This window comes from Ylistrum balloti, unplaced genomic scaffold (assembly GCF_031769215.1).
Source record: "Ylistrum balloti isolate Yb309-2 unplaced genomic scaffold, AGI_CSIRO_Ybal_v1 Utg370034, whole genome shotgun sequence".
Taxonomy (NCBI): domain Eukaryota; kingdom Metazoa; phylum Mollusca; class Bivalvia; order Pectinida; family Pectinidae; genus Ylistrum; species Ylistrum balloti.
Window position 1 is genome coordinate 40,694 of NW_026782095.1, and position 22,467 is coordinate 63,160.

Consider the following 22,467-nt stretch of genomic DNA (forward strand, 5'->3'; position numbering starts at 1 on the left):
TTTCAGTTAGGTAGCTTATTTGGAAAATGAAAAATGTTGTAATGCTCTTGTTTTTTAACTTGGGGATCAACCATTTTATAAGACAGCATAAAAACTGATAACATCAAGTTGAACCGACTTAATATTTATAGATAAAAATATAACCTTAAACAGTCTAAAACTGGGATTCAAATTGATTTTTTCAAATGGCTTTTAAATACAACTGTGTTCTATACTATATTCTATTAACATTCCATTTTCATTTTCTTAGATACAATTTGAATAATGACACATTCCATGATACTTAACATATTCCCCACTGATAAAAACTATAGTCAATAACCACTGTTCATTATAACTAATTTGATATGAGGTTGAATGTTATTGTAGTGTAGCCTTAAATCAAATCTCTTAACTTCCTGATCTTCTGAAATCTATATCCTTACACTAGGAACTGATATCATCAACATTCCACATTAATAATTCTATAAACAAAGCCCATATAAAAACAAGAGGCCCATGGGCCTTAACGATCATCTGACAAAAAGCAAGCCAAACTCTAACAACAGTGAGTCTGCTGTTAAAACAGTGGGCTTTATTCATTTGAATTAACTTGGTAGCCCTTCCTCCCAGCATCCTACAGGCCCAATATCAGCACTCTTGGACTTTTGCTTATTGAGAAGAAGTCGTTTGTATATTTTAACATATTTGACCCCAGTGACCTTGAAAGTGGGTCAAGGTCATTAATTTAAACAAACTTCGTAGGGCTCCATGCCAGCATGCTATGGGCCAAGTATTAGCCCCCTAGGCCTTCTAGTATTTGAGAAGAAGATTTTTGAATGAAAAGTTTACGGACGACGCACGGCAGACGGCGCACCCTTCGGGTCAGATGACCTAAAAATCCAATCCATTTTACTCTTTCTTACTGAAAAGTTTCAATACTACTTGCATTCTTCCATCCTTTAAGAAACAGTATTTGAGAATGACTTGTGTACCTGTAGAAGATGAACACAACAAATTGTTGCTCCTCTGTTAGCTGCTAGGTGTAGTGGTGTCTGACAAGATTTGTCTATCTCATCAATCTGTTGATCCCTCATCGCTTTGGTCAAAACACTGCACAACTCAACAGGATCCAGGGGGGAACTAACACAGGAACTAAACAAACAATACTATTAATGTCACTAGTTTTCTTTAAATAGGATCCAGAGGGGAACTAACACAGGAACTAAACAAACAATACTATTAATGTCACTAACAGTTATTGTCAGTTACTAACACAGATGTAGGTAAGATAACATATGCTTTGTTAATATCATATAAATCAATAAATCATGATACTAAGGTAATTTACCATCCCTGCTTAACAAATGTGTAGTGGATTGGCATTCTACTGTCGATGTCTTTGGCAAATACATTAGCTCCCTGAGATATCAACAGCTCCTCCAAATCTGTGCTGGCATTGGATGTCCCAGAGTTGAAACTGACGGCCATGTGTAAAGGTGTACACTTGTTGATATCAACAGAGTTTACGTCAGCACCACCACTTAGAAGGACCTGAACCATGTCCACGGCATTAGACTCATTATCTACAACAGAACAATCCTTATTATGAAGACGGTATGTGTAAATAACAAAAATGCAGGAATGTGACTTTCTAACATGAGGGATTAATTATGTCAGAAACTAAACCAATATCTGACAAGCCCTGTAGAATATTTTAAAAAGCAGTTTTATTGATAGCTTAAGAATCTACCAAATAACTTAAGTATTAGTATTTTGAAGGGTCTAACATAAGTTGAGCCTTATTTTTTTAAGAATACAGCCTTTAGCCAAGTGAAGTCATATTACTAGAAGAAATAAGATCTTTAATCTGCAACTGTAACACTTACTTCTGTTAGCCACAGCTAAGTGAAGAGGTGACTGTTTATTTTTACTGTTTCGACAGTCCACCTGAGCCTTTGCCTTAACTAGCTGTCTCACTAGGTCAGGATTTCCCAACCTGTTATGAAATTCAAATAAAAATATTACTAAATCTTCATATAATATTTCATGTAAAAATCAAAAAAATTTTCTTATACAGATATATATGTATTACAACACAACATGAGATCCAGCACACTATTTCTAATTAAATATTTACCATCTATCAAACTGGGATCTACCAGAAAGCCGTCCAGGGCGACTAAATGGAAAATCATAAAAATCTTAATAAACATATGGACCAAATAAGTGCCCAGGGTGGTTATGGATGGTTAAGTTTTCTTTGATTTTGCCGACTGGTCATAAGCCTATGGCATATCAACATGTGAAGTATACCATAGGAGCAGATGTTCAATGTAAAACATCAGATGTTTTATATGTGAAATATAGCTATTATACTTTAAGATAGCTAGAAATATGTATATATGAATTTCATATCTATTAATCCTGCTATTTTTAATATATTATAATAGCTATATTTCACATACAGAATGTCCGATTCCCATAAAAATAGTTACTGTTATGCTAGCCCAATATCGTCAGGGTTGATTCTCCCACTACCTGCCATTGAATACTTTATTACTGTTTGTATGCATATATATGTTTGCAACCTTTGTACCTTTCAGCAGAAGTATTAAATAATCATTTCCGATTTTTTTTTTTTATATTAATAGAGTGCACAAATCTAGAGTCAACTGCAGCCATACATCCTGTTAAATGTGACACAAGTTCTAGGTCATGCTGGAGTGCCATTTTGTAATTTGCTTATAATTATGAGGCTCTTCATAGAGAAATCAGGCTCAAAGTTTCCTTTAAATTCAATTAGATAACTGATTGCAGCGAATAAAAAAAAGTCATGTGCATAAAACATAACTATTTTTTTAATCTGTTTCAAGCATCATTTGTATTTCATGCTTTTGTAAAGCATTATGATCTCATAACGATAAATCACCTGTAACAGGCCCTATCTTTATTCTTCATTGTCCCATAATAGCCTAAAGTTACCACCCATGGGCAGCTTATCAACTGGGCAGCTGTCCGGTAGATCCTACTATCAATATTTACTACATATCATTTAACTTCACACTGGGTGTAAAATGTTGAAACATAGGCTCATTTAAGTTGTTTGATACAAAATATTGTTTGATAAAGTTATGGCATCATAGTGAAACAAATCCTGCTTTTCATACTGAAATTTCAACAGACTTTTATCTTCTGATACAAAAGTGTAACCAATCCTGCCAATTTCTAGAAATGAATTATTTCATTGGTTTTTAATTCTGTTGACTTACTTGGCTGCTGTAGTCAAAACTGTTACTGTGGTTTCCTTGTCCAGAGGGAAGGTCGTGTTGGGGTTTGCTCCAGCAGCAAGCTACAATCAAAGCACAAGGAACATCATACTATATTGGGTTATACAAACAGTAGTAATTTTTGTTTACAAGACACATTTTACTACAGAACAGGAGAATATAATAAGAATAGAATGATGTTTTCAATGTTACTTTACTTCATTTAAATCGAACGGATCTTTTTATAAACAATTTTGAATTTAAAGTGCATAAAGAGAAGAAAGAATATACTGGAAATTTTTTAGCCTTAGATATAGAGATGGAATCTTTTAGAATCACTCTCATTAATTTATATGGGCCGAAGAATGACGACCCTGAGTTTTACGATATTCTTACTGAAACGATTGAAGACTTTGCGAATAAATACATGTATATCATCATCTGTGTTGATTTTAACTTGGTCCTCAACCCTAAATCTGATTATGATTAAAGTTATAAGAATCTCAATAATCCTAAAGCCAGAGATAAGGTTTTAGAAATCATTTTTTGATATTTTTAGAGAGCAGCATGAAGATATTAGGAGATACACATGAAGGAAAAGCAACCCACATAAGCAAGCTCGGCTGGACTTCTTTCTTATCTCGGAGAACTTTATATTACAAATCAAATATAGAATCTGGCTATCGGTCTGATCATTCTTTCCCAACAATATCCTTAATACTCAATGAATTTATAGCTGGTAAGGGGGTATGGAAGTTTATAATAGTCTACTACAAGATCTTGAATATGTAAATATGGTGAAACTTGTATTATTGAGACAAAAGCTCAATATTGTCTCCCAGTTTATAATATTAATAATTTAAATAATATTTCAGATGCTGACATTTTGTTTCCAATAGATGATCAACAATTTCTTGAAACATTTCTGATGAATATTAGAGGTAAATCTATATCCTACTCATCACACAGGAAAAAACATCAAAATATCAGAGAGGACATCCTTAAGAAAGCAATTTAGGTTATGGAAGAGCAAGATGAAGAAACATAGTTGAGTTAAAAAAAAGAGAATTACAGTCAATCAGGGAAAAGAAAAAACATGTAGGGAACTTTGTAGTCAGATCTATTAATTTGGGATATAAAAATTGTTGTTTGTCTATTACTCAAAGGCATGGCATTATCTCATGTATTCCAAAGGGAGAAAAACCCAGATATTTTATAAAAAATTGGAGACCCATTTCATTATTAAATGTATATAAAATTGTTTCTGGCACCATAGCACACAAAATAAAAGAATGATTTAAATGAAATAATTGACAAGGATCAAACAGGTTTTTTAGCAGGACGTTACATAGGGGAAAACACAAGATTTGTTTATGATGTTATGCAGTATACCGAAAATAATTATATCCCAGGTATTCTATTCAGTGTCCTGGACATTTATTGAAAGGGTTTTTAATTTTTTTTTTGGTTTTGGGAATGGTCTAATCTCTTGGGTCAAAACATTACATAACAAAGCTAGTGCTACAATTAATCAGGGTGGTAATCTGTCTTCTTTTTTTGAATTAAAAAGGGGCTGTCGACAAGGGGACCAAATCGCCCCCTATATCTTTAATCTGTGTGCCGAGAAACTAAGAAACAATGAGAGAATTAAAGGTATCGATGCCGATGGCTGTCCTATACTTCTGTCACAGTATGCAAATGACACTTCACTGGCACCTGATTGGTCAGAAAGGTCACTGAAGGAATCAATTACAGAACTTAACCTTTATGCAAACATATCAGGATTTAAAATTAATATTTCAAAAACCCAAGTGGTGTGGATTGGCAGCAAAAAATTCAACACATACCAATTCCTTCCTGAACTTAATTTACAATGGGTAGGGATCACGTCACACTTCTTGGTATCTAATTTCATGTTAACTTACATATGATATCAAAACTTAACTTTGACAAAAAACTTATAAAACTTAAATCAATTATTTAAAGATGATTATTAACCCCTATTGGTAAAAGAAACATAATCAAATAACTTTTGGTTCACAATTTAACAATCTATTTATCTCACTGCCATACCCTGATGACAAGTTCTCTCTAAATTAAACTCATTGTTATATGAATTTCTTTGGAACAGTAAAACTGACAAAATTAGAAGAGAAATTGTTACCCAAGATCACATTGATGGTGCTTTCAAAATGGCTAATGTTAGAGCCTTTATAGATTCTCTTAAGCTGTGGTGGATTAGAAGACTTTTCCAGTCTACTTCAAGGTGGCAAGTAATTCTTAAAACATATGTAAACTTAGACCTGATGGACAACTGTGGTACTAAATACATACAATGCTGTCAAAATAAATTTAAAAACAAGTTTTGGTCTGATGTTTTTAAAAATCTACACTATCCTAATGACATAAGAACAGATAAAAGTGAAATATTCCTGAAAAGCACTATATGGTTCAACAATCAAATAACAATTGATAAGAAATCAATTTTTATTAAGGACTGGTAAGGAAAGGGTGTCATTGTTGTGAATGATCTGATAAAAGATATTAATTCTGGAACATTCTATACTTTTCAGGAATTCACTCCAACCTACCATATACAGACTAATTTTCTCCAGTATCATAGTGTTCTCTGTAAAGCATTTTAACCCTGATCCAGATTTCCCTAAAATAAAATTAGAATATCTTTTTATCCCCTTAAACTTGGAACCTTTCTTTAAACAGCCTAAAGGTTTGAAATATTTTTATATAATTTTAATAAAGAGCAAGGTTATTCCATCAGGTCAGAAAAATTGGAATGAAGTATTTGATTCTAGTAATTCTACATGGCACCAAATTTTTAAAGCTACCCTTTCTGATAACGACAAATACAAAGCTCCAATGGTTTCAGTTTAGAATTAATCACCACATTCTTACAACTAATTCTTTTCTTTTTAAAACTTGATTAGCTATATCTCCTCTGTGTATACTAAGCAACTCTGGATTTGAAACTATAGCTCACTTTTTATGTGAATGCAAAGATAATAAAGTTAATAAAGCATCCTACCTATTTGGTTTCTTTACACAAAATTTAAATAGTAATGAAATACTAATTGTTATTAAACATAACATATATAAGATTTGCTGTTTCCATAAATCCCTTAATATAAACGTCTTAGTAAACACAATCATAAAATACTATAATGTACAAAGATTCATTGCAATTAGCAAGGGAGATAACTCTAAGGAAAAGTTTAACAAACTTTTTGCATTATAAATAATTCTTTACTTGTTACCCAGCTTTGATTAATTAGTCGACTTGAGTTAACCCTTTGTTTATCCTCATATATAATATCAGTCATCTAACCCTCCTCACTCTCTATCCTCTAACTACCCCCACCCCTCCTCTATCCCTTCCACCCCCCTGCTATCCCCCAACTCTCTCTCACACATAAGTCACAACACAAATGTATGTAAATGTTTGTAAACTATTTCTATATATGCTATAAGTGATGAGTGATTGTACATTTAGAAGGTATGTATGTCTACTGATTATGGTTTAAGCATGAATGCAAGGTGAAATACCGTAAAAACCCACGTAATGTCCGTATCTGTGTAATGTCCGCACCCCTTTTTTGACACAAAAATTTGGGGAAAAAACCCACCTTCCATGTAATGTCCGCGGGTAAAAAATGCAAATTGAAACTGCCGATTTCATTTCACGTAAGCTAATGTCGTAATGGTCGAGAGCATGTCGCATTGTGTATAACCTACAGGTACCATTCAAGAATTCACTTAATTGTTTATAAAAACAGTTATTCTCCATAATGGTACAGTAAGCATACCGGTATGACAAGTCCTCATTTCGATAATTGGTGTTTTGATAAGGGTTAGCCCAGCAGCGTTATAAACAGCTTGGGTCGTCTCCTCACCTCGAGTGTGAGTGAGTGACAGCGTGTGATTAGCCAATTAAAGATAACTATACAGTAACATGACCCGCCCACGTCCAAGCCAACATTGTACATAAATAATACGGGAAACCTGTACACAATCACAATCTTCTGTGGTGTCCGTAATTTAATTATCCGAGGGTACCCAACAGAAGATTATTTATTTGAATCATGGGGAAACGCTAACGAGAAAATGGAAGGAATTAACCATGGAAACTATAATAAATAATCATAAATAATCATGTTTGGTTGAGGAAACATCATAGGAAAAACCATAGAACGATAATATTAGGTATGCTTGGCTTTTAAGAACACAATTCAAGGAGATATGATATGAATTGTCGGAAGGAAAAAAGTGTCATTTTCTCTATATCTCTGTAATGTCCGCACCCCCTTTTTTGGATTGATTTTCGGTGAAAAAATTGCGGACATTACATGGGTTTTTACAGTACATTTTTTTATATAGCGGTTGTGTAAAGAGTACATATACATTCATAATTCTTCTATTATTTTGTTATGCTGGAAAAATAACTTAATCCTGTTCAGAAGATGTGAAGTCTGATATAAAATACACACATATATTAGTTTTAATCAGTGCTATTGGTGGTTTGTGCTGTATGTTTGATGCATTGCTAATACAAGTACAGTGAAACCTCACCTAACGACCACTTCAAAATTACGACCACCCGCTATTACGGGCACTTTTTTTCAGTCCCGTTTTTTTCACTATATATGTATTGGTTGCTTCAGTATTACGACCACCCCGCTATTCCGTATTACGACCACTTCTTACAATCCAAACAACAACTAACGAACGATAATTGACCTTACTGACCAGTGATTATAGTTTACCTGGTGGGCAGTGAACCGTTAGCATGTGTGTCCTTCAAGACCATTGTTTCGTCACGGGTTACCGACCCCGTCACCAGGTGGCATTACACGAAGTAAACATCATTATCGGATTAACTTGTGTGAAACTGCATGCCAGACACATTTTAGTAGCAATATATTGTTGGTTAATTATATATTGATAGATCGGTAGGTATGCTGTTAAACACCTTAGAAGCCCTGCATACCCAAAAGTGAATTATGTAGTCTTTTCGGTCGATATTCCTTTGCTTGCACGCGTACACGTTGTCGAGGTTTTTTAACTGTTTTTGTACCAATATTACACTCTCGACATCGTTTGTCCAGATCCGTAGCTCTTCTTCCATAGCTGGACTCTCTCTTTCATTTTTTTTTTTTTTTTAGTAAAAGACAAATCTGTTGTACTGAGTGATACACTGACAGAGTTAATGTGTTTGCGAATTTATGTGAAAAATGAAGCGTTGAAAGACTTTATAGTAACTTCATTAATGCTGTTACAAATGTGTTTTACTGTGTAATACATTGACTGAGTTAATGTGTTTGTAAATTTATGTGAAAAATTATCATTAAATTCCTATTGAACTTACAATTAATTGTTTGTTTTTTTTTTATTCAATATTTACAACAGTAAAGATTCATGTATATTATGGTATAAACTAAGGAATATATACATACATATTCTTTTGTCAATTCACCAATTTTATCTTTTTCACATGCATTTCATAAAATTCAACATTTCATATAAAGTTTAGTTATTATTGTTAACTAGACCAATGTCGAGGAAGGGCCCCGCATAATACCTACCCCTTATGATTGAGTTTCTTAATATTAAGAAATATATGGACAGGTGTCAAGTATTGAAAGCAACTTTCATCAAAATCCAATGAAAATGGACAGATGGACAGATATATGGATCGACGGACAGGGAAACGGACAGACAGACAGACGGACAGACGGACAAGGTGATTACTATAGGGCCCCGCATCGCGGCCCTAATAAATATACATGAACATTACATAATGATATATATAGACTTTATTTTAAACAGTTACGATTCTTTGCGGTCAATCTGATCCACCTCACTATTAAGACTACCTCGCTATTAAGACCACTTTTGTCCAGTACCCGATGTGGTCTTAATAGCGAAGTTTCACTATATGTATGTATGATGTATATTTATTACTAGTATGTGTAGTTAGTATGGTATGTGTGGTGTATATCTAATACTAGTATGCATGTAGATTGTTTTGTATGTGTGTGGTGTATACTTAATATTGATGTATGATCTGTTATGTATGTGAAGAACAAGAGGTCTACAAAATTTGCCATCATTTTATGGGCAATGTGTTGGTATGTGTGTGTGATGATAAAACTGAATAAAAAAAATGTTACATAAAGAAAAGATGTTAACACTTAACAACTTAATAACACAATATTTCTGTTATATTCCCATCTATACATATCTTTATACTAACTGGTAGTTACAATAATTATGTCCATATCTCGGTGTGTTGGCGTTACAATGTCACATGTGTATCACACAAACATGTTAATTAAATCCTATAATAATGTGATGCCATTTACTACACACACATTTCATTGTAAATGTGTTGATACTGTGTTTGAAAATGATGCATATGTTTATCATGTTGAAGGAAATAAAGAAAACACTGGTAACGAGCTAAACATTAAAAAAAAACAACTCACTTGATTCCTGAGATGATACAGATGTGTTGAGGAAAGGTTGTTATAAAATCAACAAACCAGAAATTTTAAGTTTGCTTGGTATGTAAATCCTTTTTGGATTGAACAGTTGTTAAAGTCATGTTTAGACTATGTATCCAAGGAAAATATGAGGTATACTCACCAGTATTTCAACTGCCTCCTTGCTCTGTTTCTCTACTGCAACAGCCAGTGCAGTTTTCCCATCCAAGTTTTTCAATTCCAGATCAGGTTTCTTTTCTAGAATCATTCTCAGGCCAGGAAAATCAGAACCATCTGAAAACTTCCTTCCCCTATGTATCATGAAGTGAACAGCAGATTGCTTTCCTGTAAATATAAGGTGAAACTTGCACTTCATTTCATCTTTTGAACTTCTGTTGACTATCTTAAAATAAACAGTACCAGCTAGTGATATTTCTGTTGAAATAGTTACAGGAAAAAATAAGCCTAGAAATACACATGTAAAACATATTTATCTTAACATAAATTACACATGATTATACGTCTCATGTGTCCTAGCTTCCCCATATCATCAGAATTACACAAACTATACTGTATAATCTTACTGCATATTTCACTTATAAAGTGCAATCAAGGTAAAGTGTAGACAGAGTGAAGAATTTGCTAGTGTTAGACTGACCATATAGAAATGTTTATGTACATAGAAAACATGTAAAAGAAGATATGCGACAAGTAATGATGACCTTTTATGCTTCAATCATGAATGATCAAGTAAGCGATTCCAATGAATGATTATCATTTGAATATGGAAACATTTTGTGAATTTCTTCACAGTAAATGATAGATGGTTACAAATAAACAATGAAAATGTAACGGTTTTGGCTATTTGGAAGACTGTTAGAATAGTGATACCTTGGTTCACCAAATTCCTTCCACTTACCACATTCATCGTACTCTTGTTTATCCTCAGAAGACATTTTATTTACATCATTCACCTGATATTTTTTCTGGACAGTTATTGATACATCCAAACCAGTTAATTCTACTAAAGTTTTGATAAAATCACATCCATTCTGATAAACTTTTGGCACTTCAGAATCCTTCATGTCATGTGGTTTCTGTGGAGAAAAGCATCCATTTAGAACAAGCTTGAAAATTTTACACTATCTTTTCAATTTTTGCGAAAAAAAAAAAGTGTACCAGTACAAGATCTAAGAGAGTTTTTGAACGAGTACCTGCCCATCATGTGTTTGTGACTGAAACAGATCGTCTTGAACTGTCATTAGCAATCGTATAATTTGAAGACTGAAATACAAAAATATCATTCCTGTGGATTTAATTTATCACATCTTTTAAAATGAATATCAATAACATCTTCTGAACTTTCCAGGTTACTTGGAAGCCATAGCGGAATTTTAATAGCCTCTTGCATCCTGGGATCGATAGGTCATCAGGTTATAGGTCAAATTCTAGAACAATCGCCATACTTGTTTACGATATGAATGGCCTCATGTAACTTACAAGAAGAAATGACATGAGAATATAAGAATTTGGTCAGTATGCAAGGGCGTTTCTTAATATTTAACAGTACAGACACCGATGGAGAGATTGTTTAGTAAACTGTAAGTAACGTCAGGCCCTATTTCTGTGCATCGACAATCTGTGATGGCACCTAAGCCAAATTTTTTCGTTTTTTGAAATACATCAATAAAATAAAGGATAATCTGTGTATAATTCATTTGCAAACTTTATTAAACATATTTTGATATATTGCCCTCAGTTATCTTTTATATCAACAAACTTTGGTCAACGGAATGGTTACCACTACATAAGAACTGCCTTCCATTATCTGTTACTGGTATATCAAACATCAGCAAAAGTGGTCACCATATCGTAACGAAGGGTGTGGCATACATTCCAGTGCGTCTTCTATGTGGATCAAATCGCAAAAATCGCTGAAAACTGGTCCTGCAGCTTAGATACCAGTGCAGCTTATAACCCAGAAAATACACAAATTAAAAGTAAGTCATGTTTGGGGTGGGTGGTTGGGTGGAGGTGTTGATATTCCCTAACTACTTCATCAGGAATGGTATAATTTAGGGAATTTGAACACGGACCTGTAGCCATCAAAATCTAACCATGTGTAAAACTTAATGTTCCTTTATTATGGAGTGGAATGTACCAATTTTGTTGAGAGGCTTTGGACATATCTTGTAAACTAATCTTTTTGCAACAGCATTAACTTCCCTAAATGAGTCAGCAGTAACCAAAATATACAGACATCTGATTTCAAACACTATTTCAGAGAAAATCTTACCGTGAAGCTGGAGTACGTAGAACAGGCAAGAAGGAATGGTGTGTAGCCAGAATGATCTACTTCTGTCACCATCTGTTTAATTCCCTCTAACCCAGACCTAAATGACATCACTTTCTTCAGCTTTGGCATCTCTGGTTCTTTGACCATTTTCACAGAATCTCCATTTTCATTAGAGTCTACTTCCATTTTTTCATCAAGTCCATTTTCTTTAATGTTATTTAATGGGTTCTGCAAAATGAAAATGTATATTTTGATGACAACTTGCTTGTCTTCTAATGTTGAAACATCATTGACTGACCATCTGATTATATTAATGACAACTTGTGTCTTCTGATATTGAAATGTCTTTGACTAAACATTCTATTACAATTATGAGTATAAGAAGATTAACTGAAGTATGTTTGCATCACTGCCAATTCAAGAAGACATGAATTTTAGCCATATGATATTTTTAATAAGTGTATTAAGTAAAAAATTTATACATATTAAATATAAGACAAACATTAATTACCTCTTGTGCCAGGATTTTCAATAGCGGTGACAGATCATTTCCCATGCATTGTTGAGCAAGATGATGCAAAGCGTTGGCGCCATTCTCATCTTTCTCAGCAGATATAACACCACCTTTCTCTACTAAAAGATGCACCAACTTCGTGTTTACCTGCAAGTCAATTATACAGCTGTCTTTAGTGGTCATCAATATCACCAATCTACATGTAACACTATCAGTTGTACAGAAGACCCATTCATTAAACTGAACCAATACAACTTTAACAAGTATCAATAAACAGACTTCCTACAGAATCGATGACATTTTGTACATTCTCTCCTCCTGATAATCTGACACCAAACATACAAGTATGGTGGTGCCACAAACTGTTTTTGCTGTACATGATTGGTGCTAGGGAAGTTCAAAACACACTATTAATGCCTATAATAGCCAAATCATTTATGCATAATGACCTCAATAATTTCTCAAAGTTTTTCCACGCATCAAGTTATTGTAACTTCAGAGAAACTTCTAATAATTATCAAAGACTCTTAACACTAAGTTTATACTAAAAATGTATTATACTGTTAGACGAGTAGATTTCACTGCAGTTTTAATCAACGTTAATGTTAGAAAAGTAGATTTCACTGAAGTTTTAATCAACATTAATGTTAGAAAAGTAGATTTCACTGCAGTTTTAATCAACATCAATCATCAGCAAATCAGACATTGTGATATTGAGGCTTTATGTGCCCGTCCTTTAGCAAACTGTTCAATTTAAGATAGTGTCAAGGTTTGCATATCACACTTTAAACATAAGCAAATTTATATTGACAAATGAACCATTGATATTACTGATGAGTGAAGCATTCGAACTTTCTGTAGCAACTACATTTAATTTCTATTTCTCCTGTATTAAGTTTTAATGTCTTCATTTCTTGTCTTGTTTTCTGATCCATCAACAGAAGTAAATCACACCTTTTCTATTGCCAATGTGACAGCTGTTTGCTTCTTTGTAGTTTTCACAGCTGGATTACAACCTGCCTTCATCAGTAGTTCTGCAATCTTCACGGTTAAATCCATGTTTTCATCATACTTCTTCTGATAGTTCTAAAAAGATAAATCCATACATACCACGCAACACAATTTGAACATCAGGATACAGAATCTCAGTAATCCTCTGCTTCAGAGAATTAATTTCAATTATAAATCATAATTTCCTTTCTGTACCAATTGGCTTTTCTTCTCCAAACAACTTTAACTCAATATATTGTCCTTAATTTAATTTTTTTTCATTTTTCATTGGAATATTTTGGTCTTAACTGCATATTTCAAAATATACTTTGAGGATTGAGATGACAAATATCTAACATATCTAATATCACCATAAATTTATCACAGATATCTGAATGTGTTTTCCTACCATTACTATAAATTTACCACAGATATCTGAATGTGTTTTCCTACCATTACTATAAATTTACCACAGATATCTGAATGTGTTTTCCTACCATTACTATAAATTTACCACAGATATCTGAATGTGTTTTCCTACCATTACTATAAATTTACCACAGATATCTGAATGTGTTTTCCTACCATTACTATAAATTTACCACAGATATCTGAATGTGTTTTCCTACCATTACTATAAATTTACCACAGATATCTGAATGTGTTTTCCTACCATTACTATAAATTTACCACAGATATCTGAATGTGTTTTCCTACCATTACTATAAATTTACCACAGATATCTGAATGTGTTTTTCTACCATTACTATAAATTTACCACAGATATCTGAATGTGTTTTCCTACCATTACTATAAATTTACCACAGATATCTGAATGTGTTTTGATTACATTACTATAAATTTACCAGATATCTGAATGTGTTTTCCTACCATTACTATAAATTTACCACAGATATCTGAATGTGTTTTCCTACCATTACTATAAATTTACCAGATATCTGAATGTGTTTTCCTACCATTATTATAAATTTACCACAGATATCTGAATGTGTTTTCCAACCATTACTATAAATTTACCACAGATATCTGAATTTGTTTTCCTATTATTTCATAAAATAGATAAATGACAATTACAGCTTGATTTAAAATGTTAATTTAACAACATATTGTACCAGAATGCCCATTACAGATTGCAGATGAGGGTATTAACAATATATTGATTATATTCTATTCCAGTAAATGATAACAATATTGTAGATAATACAGGAATGCTATGTTGGTGATTTACATCAAGTTAAACATAAGGTAATAACTAGGTCTTAACTAGGGAAAATACAACTGGAGTCAGAACACATTTTCAAATGCACAAGGAATCTTGGGAGGTACAAACAACTTGCCAAGGAATACCAACAATAACAAGAGGCCCATGGGCCTTAACGGTCATCTGACAAAAAGCAAGCCAAACCTAGAAAGTGGGTTGAGGTCATTCATTTGAACAAACTTGGTAGCCTCTCCTCCAAGCATCTTACAGGCCCAATATCAGCACTCATGGACTTTTGCTTGTTGAGAAGAAGTCGTTTGTATATTTTAACATATTTGACCCCTGTGACCTTGAAAGTGGGCCAAGGTCATTCATTTGAACAAACTTTGTAGGGCTCCATGCCAGCATGCTATGGGCCAAGTATTAGCCCCCTAGGCCTTCTAGTATTTGAGAAGAAGTTATTTAAAGATTTTGACATATTTGACCCCTGCGACCTTGAAAGTTGTTCAAGGTCATTCATTTAAACAAACTTGATAGCCCTTCATCCCAGCATGCCACAGGCACAATATCAGCAATCTGAGCCTTTTGGTTATTGAGAAGAAGTTGTTTAAAGATTTTGACATATTTGACCCCTGTGACCTTGAAAGTTGTTCAAGGTCATTCATTTAAACAAACTTGATAGCCCTTCATCCCAGCATGCCACAGGCACAATATCAGCAATCTGAGCCTTTTGGTTATTGAGAAGAAGTTGTTTAAAGATTTTAACATATTTGACCCCTGTGACCTTTAAAGTGGTTCAAGGTCATTCATTTGAACAAACTTGGTAGTCCTTCATCCCAGCATGTCACAGGCCCAATATCTACACTCTGAGCCTTTTGGTTAATGAGAAGAAGTTGTTTAAAGATTTTAACATATTTGACCCCTGGACCTTGAAAGTGGGTTGAGGTTATTCATTTGAATAAACTTGGTAGCCTTTCCTCCCAGCATGCTACAGACCCAATATCGGCACTCATAGACTTTTGCTTATTGAGATGAAGTCCTTTGTATATTTTAACATATTTGACCCCTGTGACCTTGAAAGTGGGCCAAGGTCATTCATTTGAACAAACTTTGTAGGGCTCCATGCCAGCATGCTATGGGCCAAGTATTAGCCCCCTAGGCCTTCTAGTATTTGAGAAGAAGTTATTTAAAGATTTTGACATATTTGACCCCTGTGACCTTGAAAGTTGTTCAAGGTCATTCATTTAAACAAACTTGATAGCCCTTCATCCCAGCATGCCACAGGCACAATATCAGCAATCTGAGCCTTTTGGTTATTGAGAAGAAGTTGTTTAAAGATTTTAACATATTTGACCCCTGTGACCTTTAAAGTGGTTCAAGGTCATTCATTTGAACAAACTTGGTAGTCCTTCATCCCAGCATGTCACAGGCCCAATATCTACACTCTGAGCCTTTTGGTTAATGAGAAGAAGTTGTTTAAAGATTTTAACATATTTGACCCCTGTGACCTTTAAAGTGGGTCAAGGTCATTCATTTGAACAACTTGGTAGAGCTCCATGCCAGTATCCTCTGTGCCAAGTATTAGCCCCCTAGACCTTCTAGTATTTGAGAAGAAGTCGTTTGAATGAAAAGTTTACGGACGGCGCACGGCGGACGACGACGGACGAAGCATGATGACTATAGGTCATCGGACCCTTCGGGTCCAGATGACCTCATAAAAAGACTCTATATGTCAGTTGGTAAGTCTAAACATCAAATTTAAGTCGTTGACAGATAGTAGGTAGTTATAGTGTGTACGTATTGTCTAATCTAACAAAGAAACAATGTTACACGAGATGTTACCTGCCAGCATATGAAAAACATCTGAAGTGCACAAACATTGATATGCTTACCTGTTACAACAGGATTAATTTCATGTATCCTTACTAACCCCACTCTCTTAACACAAACTTCTGAATTCAGACTTAATTTTGGAGGGTATAAAATGATTGTGAAATAACTTTTTATAATAATATAAGAAAAATACTTACTGGACCACTGACATGTCCTGGTTTCACGGTGTTTCCAGCTAAATGATGAAGCTGGAAATGAAAATACAAATTTTATTCATGTTTAAAATTCTTCCACTATTCCGGGTATTAATGGTATCAGTCCCCACCAGATCTCCAATCCAGTTTTGATAGCATAAACAAAGAATTAATGGAACATTAACATGTGATCAAATGTTACTGAGGTTGCAATTATAAAATCTGTGTTGCTGAACTCAACATTATCATATTGTTAGTTTTAAATTTTTATTTTGGACACACTGGGACACGAATATGAAACTCTTTGTATACTCACAGCATTCAGGCCGTCAATGTCTGTAATACTAGGGTCAGATCCCTTGTCCATCAGGTACACAATCTGGTCGTACAAACTACTGTTCAGCTCACTACTACAGGCAACACTGATCAATGTCTTTCCTAATAGAGAAAGCAATATAAGGAAAACAAGTTAAACCCCAACACTAATAACACAAAAAAAAAAAAAAAAAAAAGATGTATATATACATACAATTGATAATCATTCCATCCTGCATTTGTGTACCATTACACATGAAGAGCTAATCAAGTAAAAACGTAAGCACAAAATGTAATCGTTTTTGTCAAGTTACCACCATATATATGTCTGAAGTTTAGAAGTTTTAGAAATGAAAGCGCTTATGCTGAAATCTTTTGTTCTCATTTCATTTAAATTTCATAACTTCAATTTTTATTATATTTGTATCTACTTTAATAATACTTTAAATGTACTTAATCTGGCACAATTAAACTTCCATGCAATGTCAATTTTTGTCAAATTAGCAGACTAATGAATTTGCACATTCACTATAATTGCTATACTGACAATTAACACGATAATATCTTAGCACAATGCTTTCAGTGCAAAAGATTATAGCTACGTATTATTGTTAACAATATCAATCTATAAACATGTAAAATTCCTAAGTCCAGTGGGTTTCGCTTTTAAGTTCAGATGGACCAAGTTGTATTACACAGGTTGGATTTATATATTTAACTAAAAGTATTTGATTTAGAGCCAACAACCACTGCTCAGTCAAAGTTGGATCCAAAGGTCCTACACCTGGGTACCCAAAGGAATGCAAGGGATAGATGAGATGCATCAATCCAACAGACAGAGAACCCAGAGAACCTGCCCTAGTCTGTTGGATTGATTCATCTCAACTTTTTATACTGAACTGTTTCAACATACACCACACCAAATACCTCAATATTTTCAATCTCACCTGAATCATTTTTAAAGTTGATATCAACTCCAGGCATTTTCAAAAGAAAGTCGACCAAACCCATGTGGGCTTTCATGAAGGCTATTCCAACAGGTGTCAACTGAAAGAAGTTTGAATTTGAATATTGATATAAACCCATAAGGATATTCACAACATGGCTTTTATAAATGGAGAGAACAGGACCAGGGAATATTTGATCAAATTTGTGGTGGGGCCTTACATGACAAAAACAAAGGAAATACTGGATTTACATAGATATCTCCTTAATTCCAAGTGGTTAAAGTTGGTCTTTCAACTTTTCATACTAACTATTAATACAGCTGCTAAAAGCAAACCAGTTGTAAAACATATTGCCATATCACGGTGGATTATGAAATCATTAATTTTTGAAGGGCTCAATTTTCTTGGTTTTTCAAAAGATTTCTTTTTTGTTTAATTTTATGGAGAAAGCTCTATAATCCTAATTTTAATCATTTTTTAACAGTTTATGAATCTTTATATCAGTTAAATGAGGGTAACCATGAAATTAAGGAAAATAAATTCCTCATGAAAATCTATGATTTTACAAGTAAGGTAAATCCCTTCAAAGTTAGGTTATAGAGTATACAACACTACATAAACAACTATGGAGTTTGATAAGGTGAACATGATATTATTTTGAACCAATTTGCCATCCCATGATGTCTTCACATCTCAAATATGGCAGTTGTAGGTGAAATAGTATAAGACATGTCATCTTGACTAACATACAAATTGACACGTTTAAACTTGAAGTCACTTTTGTAGATGTGAATTTCATTATTAATTGAAACACATTTCATGACCCCATATTAAAACACAAAAGTAGACAGGCTTACCTTCCAGTCGTTTGCTTTTTTTGGGTCAGCACCACCCTCATTCACAAGCATCTTGAGGACAAAGTACCAGCCATAAGCTGCAGCATAGTGCACCAGTGAGTTGTTGGAGCTATCCACACGATTGGGGTCTGCACCCAGAAACAGTAGGTATGATGTCACTGTCACACTGCCATTCATGACCGCATGAGTCAGTGCTGTTCTCTTGAATTTATCTGCAAAATATCAAGATTATATCAAAATCGTACAAAAGGAAAAATCTTTCTTATCAATGTCTTGTCTTCTCTACTTTGACTCTCTAAATGGCTTGTTTTTCCATCAAACTTTCACTAATATAGAAGAACAAATTGTAGGCAAATTGAATTCCTTTCCCAAGTTCTTTAAAATTATCAAAATCCACTAAGATTTCAAGTTTATCAACCAAAACTGGACCAAAGCAATCAAAATCTCATTTTCTGTTCTGACTGAACTTTATTCTAAATTTGATAACAAAGTTGTTCTATAAGTGACAAACCAATATAACACTGCCATGAGTGGTTACTTATTTATATTCCAGGTCACTGTTGAGTTTCAAGATTGCACTGTTGGTTACAATATGTGACCAATCTAAATCTAAAAGCTTTGTCAGGATCGGATTGTCAAGATAATTTAACAAATATGTATTAATAAATAATGGGCGATCCAACACTCCTAATGTAAGAATTTGCCGTAGTGTCTTCGATTGGATCCTTAGGATTCAATAGAGTTCCTTACTAATAAAACATAATATAACAAAAAGGAATCTCAACAACACAAAGACTTTTTGTAAAGCTGTCTACATGTTTCGGCCACTATGCGACTGTCATCAGGACAAATTTTATTTTGGAAAAAAGCGTATCTGTATCAATAGGTTCTAGTTCAATATTCTTCTGTGGGATTGTGTTAGCTGGAATTACTCTAAATTTAACATTATCAAAGTTTTTGCGGCCGGTAAATTAAAATGGTGGGGTCCATGTGACAGGGATCGATCCTACTGATACAGATACGCTAGCAGAAGAGCTATATCTCTCCGACTCGGTAGACGAACACTTCAATACCTATAGTGACCACATGTATGTACATGAGAATCCAACATCATCCTTGAATGACAGTATTAACAGCGTGACCACTGATGTACAGGATGAAGATCCTATTTTTTTTACAAAACCGTAAAATTAGTGTAAACAGTATTTACGGAATTTTCTAATCGATTAATATGTAACTTTTAACTATATAGTTGTTGCAACGTCAGCTGAACTATGATGTCATAATGTCCATTGAGCCGCATTTTCATACCTTAGATGCTTTTTTCCAAAATAAAATTTGTACTGATGACGGTGGCATAGCGGCCGAAACATGTAGACAGCTCTACAAAAAGTCTTTGTGTTGTTGAGATTCCTTTTTGTTTTATTATATTAAATATGTATTAAAGGTAAAGTTCAGAATGTAGAATGTCTATTAAGCTGTGATAAGATAGATATTAAAAGATCAATTCAGTCTTTGGACCAAGTGATCTAGTAACAGAAAAATATGCTGATAACCAAATGTGACATTTACCACCAAAGCAAAACAGAAGAATACACTGTGTAATGTAAAACACTAAAGATAAGACCAATTGTACAAACCAAGCTGTTCCACGACGGCACCTGCTTGTATAAGCAGTCTGGCTATGTCCAAATTCCCCTTTCCTGCTGCAATCATCAATGGCGAGACTTTTTCTTTGCCAGCTGATAAAGGTTTGTTTACATCAACACCATGTTTTAAAAGAGACCGGACAACTTCCTGTTAAAAGCAAGACATTTTCTGATATAACCACTGAAAAACAATTAATTAATGGGACTGATGGGGCTGACTTTCGCTTTGCAAGCTGATAAAGGTTTGTTTACATCATTACCATAACTCAGAACTGACAAGACACAAGAACTATATTTTCCATTACTTACTGCATTGCCACTTTGCACAGCAATATGGATAGGACAGACTGTCTCCCAGTTTGGACGATTGATACCTCCAATGCCCCATTTGGCTATCATCGGATCGCCTCCATCGCCCTCAGCAACATTCTTAGCTGTAGCTGTTTTCAACAATAGGTCTATGTTCTTTGGTCGCTCTGCATAGCAGGCATAGTGTAAAGGGGTGAACCTTCTCTTGGTCACTTCATTTGGATTTGCTCCTCTACAGAATAATTGATAGCTAGCAATTAATTAAACGCAATAATCAATTTTGATTGAAAGTCAGAAACCTTGTAACCTATTAGTTTCATTTTTGGTTCTTGTAAATTAAACAATAAGCCCAATTTCCCAGATATAATATTTTAATGTCTGGAACATTTTTGAGGATGTTCAAAGTAAATATTTTCTATACTTACTTCTTGATTAGGAGTTCCAGAGGTGCGATAGACTCACATGCAGCAGCATAGTGTATGGGCCTCCTGCCACTTTTGTCCTCTAGGCTGATATCTGGCTCCACTGACAAAAGCTTCTCCAAGTACTTGGTATTGGGATTGATACATGCACAATGCAGTGGTGTCATCTGAACATAAAACAAAATAGAATTTCATGAAGCTGTTCCTCACCCATCATATAATATTAATACATGATTTGATAAAATCTCAACTAAGCAGGGCTACAAAATAACCTTGGTGGCTTTTTCAAATATTTCAGAAATCAGTCACAACAGCAATGCATGTTGCCCTTTAACTGAAAGAGATGTCGTGAAAACAACATTTTTTTTATTGATATCAAGTTTTCATAGGCATTTTATCATTGACCTAATGCTGGATATGGATATATGGATGAAGATAGTGTAATAGCTTTTCTGTATTTAATATGCTGTCAACTTAATAATCACACCTCAGCAGAAAACCTAAGGAAACAAAAAACTTTCTACTTTACTTATAAACACCAACTAACTTGCAGCAGTTCTACTTTACTTATAAACACCAACTAACTTGCAGCAGTTCTACTTTACTTATAAACACCAACTAACTTACAGCAGTTCTACTTTACTTATAAACACCAACTAACTTACAGCAGCATTGTTTAAAGGTTTTTTCCTCACAGATGCACTTTGGAATGGTTTCAAGTCTTCATTATTGAAAACCAGTACCTTGAATACACAAAAGTCAAAGATTATATTACACAGTTTTAACAAAAATGAAATGATGTTTTTAACCTTGATAATCATGACTGTAAAGACATAAATATAGCAATCTGATATTTTTGTAAGAATCAAATATGATCTAAATTTAAAATAGTGAAAAGGAGAGGGAAAAAATATATCAGGGCACCTGTGTAGCTGTTCATGAATATTCATGAACATTATACTTTCGTGTTTCATTTCACTTAATTATGAGAAAAGGAAAATTCTATTGTGGAATTATATATAAGTATATCTTGGATTTTTTTTATTTCTATTAACTCATTTCATATTGAGCAAAAAGAAATGCTGTTTTACTGGTTAAGCATACAGACCATTGATATGGGATTTTGAAACAAGTCAAATTTTAAAGAGACTGCCAGTGTTCTCAACCAGTATTA

The 22,467-nt window shown here is 33.8% G+C and overlaps 1 protein-coding gene across 1 annotated transcript in view; it reads right to left on the reverse strand.

Moving 5' to 3' along the window:
• LOC132548913 (poly [ADP-ribose] polymerase tankyrase-like) overlaps window positions 1-22,467 on the reverse strand; it is a 69,372-nt gene that overhangs the window by 34,072 nt on the left and 12,833 nt on the right. Inside the window, exons 12-28 of the mRNA XM_060212814.1 lie at window positions 21,959-22,036; window positions 21,297-21,460; window positions 20,872-21,103; window positions 20,554-20,710; window positions 18,914-19,125; window positions 18,057-18,156; window positions 17,111-17,232; window positions 16,798-16,848; window positions 13,510-13,641; window positions 12,553-12,702; window positions 12,042-12,269; window positions 10,665-10,842; window positions 9,909-10,090; window positions 3,252-3,331; window positions 1,869-1,978; window positions 1,331-1,565; window positions 975-1,134 (exon numbers count right to left, since the gene is read on the reverse strand). Coding sequence (XP_060068797.1) covers window positions 975-1,134; window positions 1,331-1,565; window positions 1,869-1,978; window positions 3,252-3,331; window positions 9,909-10,090; window positions 10,665-10,842; window positions 12,042-12,269; window positions 12,553-12,702; window positions 13,510-13,641; window positions 16,798-16,848; window positions 17,111-17,232; window positions 18,057-18,156; window positions 18,914-19,125; window positions 20,554-20,710; window positions 20,872-21,103; window positions 21,297-21,460; window positions 21,959-22,036 — 2,571 coding nt within the window. The remainder of the gene's footprint in view (window positions 1-974; window positions 1,135-1,330; window positions 1,566-1,868; window positions 1,979-3,251; window positions 3,332-9,908; window positions 10,091-10,664; window positions 10,843-12,041; window positions 12,270-12,552; window positions 12,703-13,509; window positions 13,642-16,797; window positions 16,849-17,110; window positions 17,233-18,056; window positions 18,157-18,913; window positions 19,126-20,553; window positions 20,711-20,871; window positions 21,104-21,296; window positions 21,461-21,958; window positions 22,037-22,467) is intronic.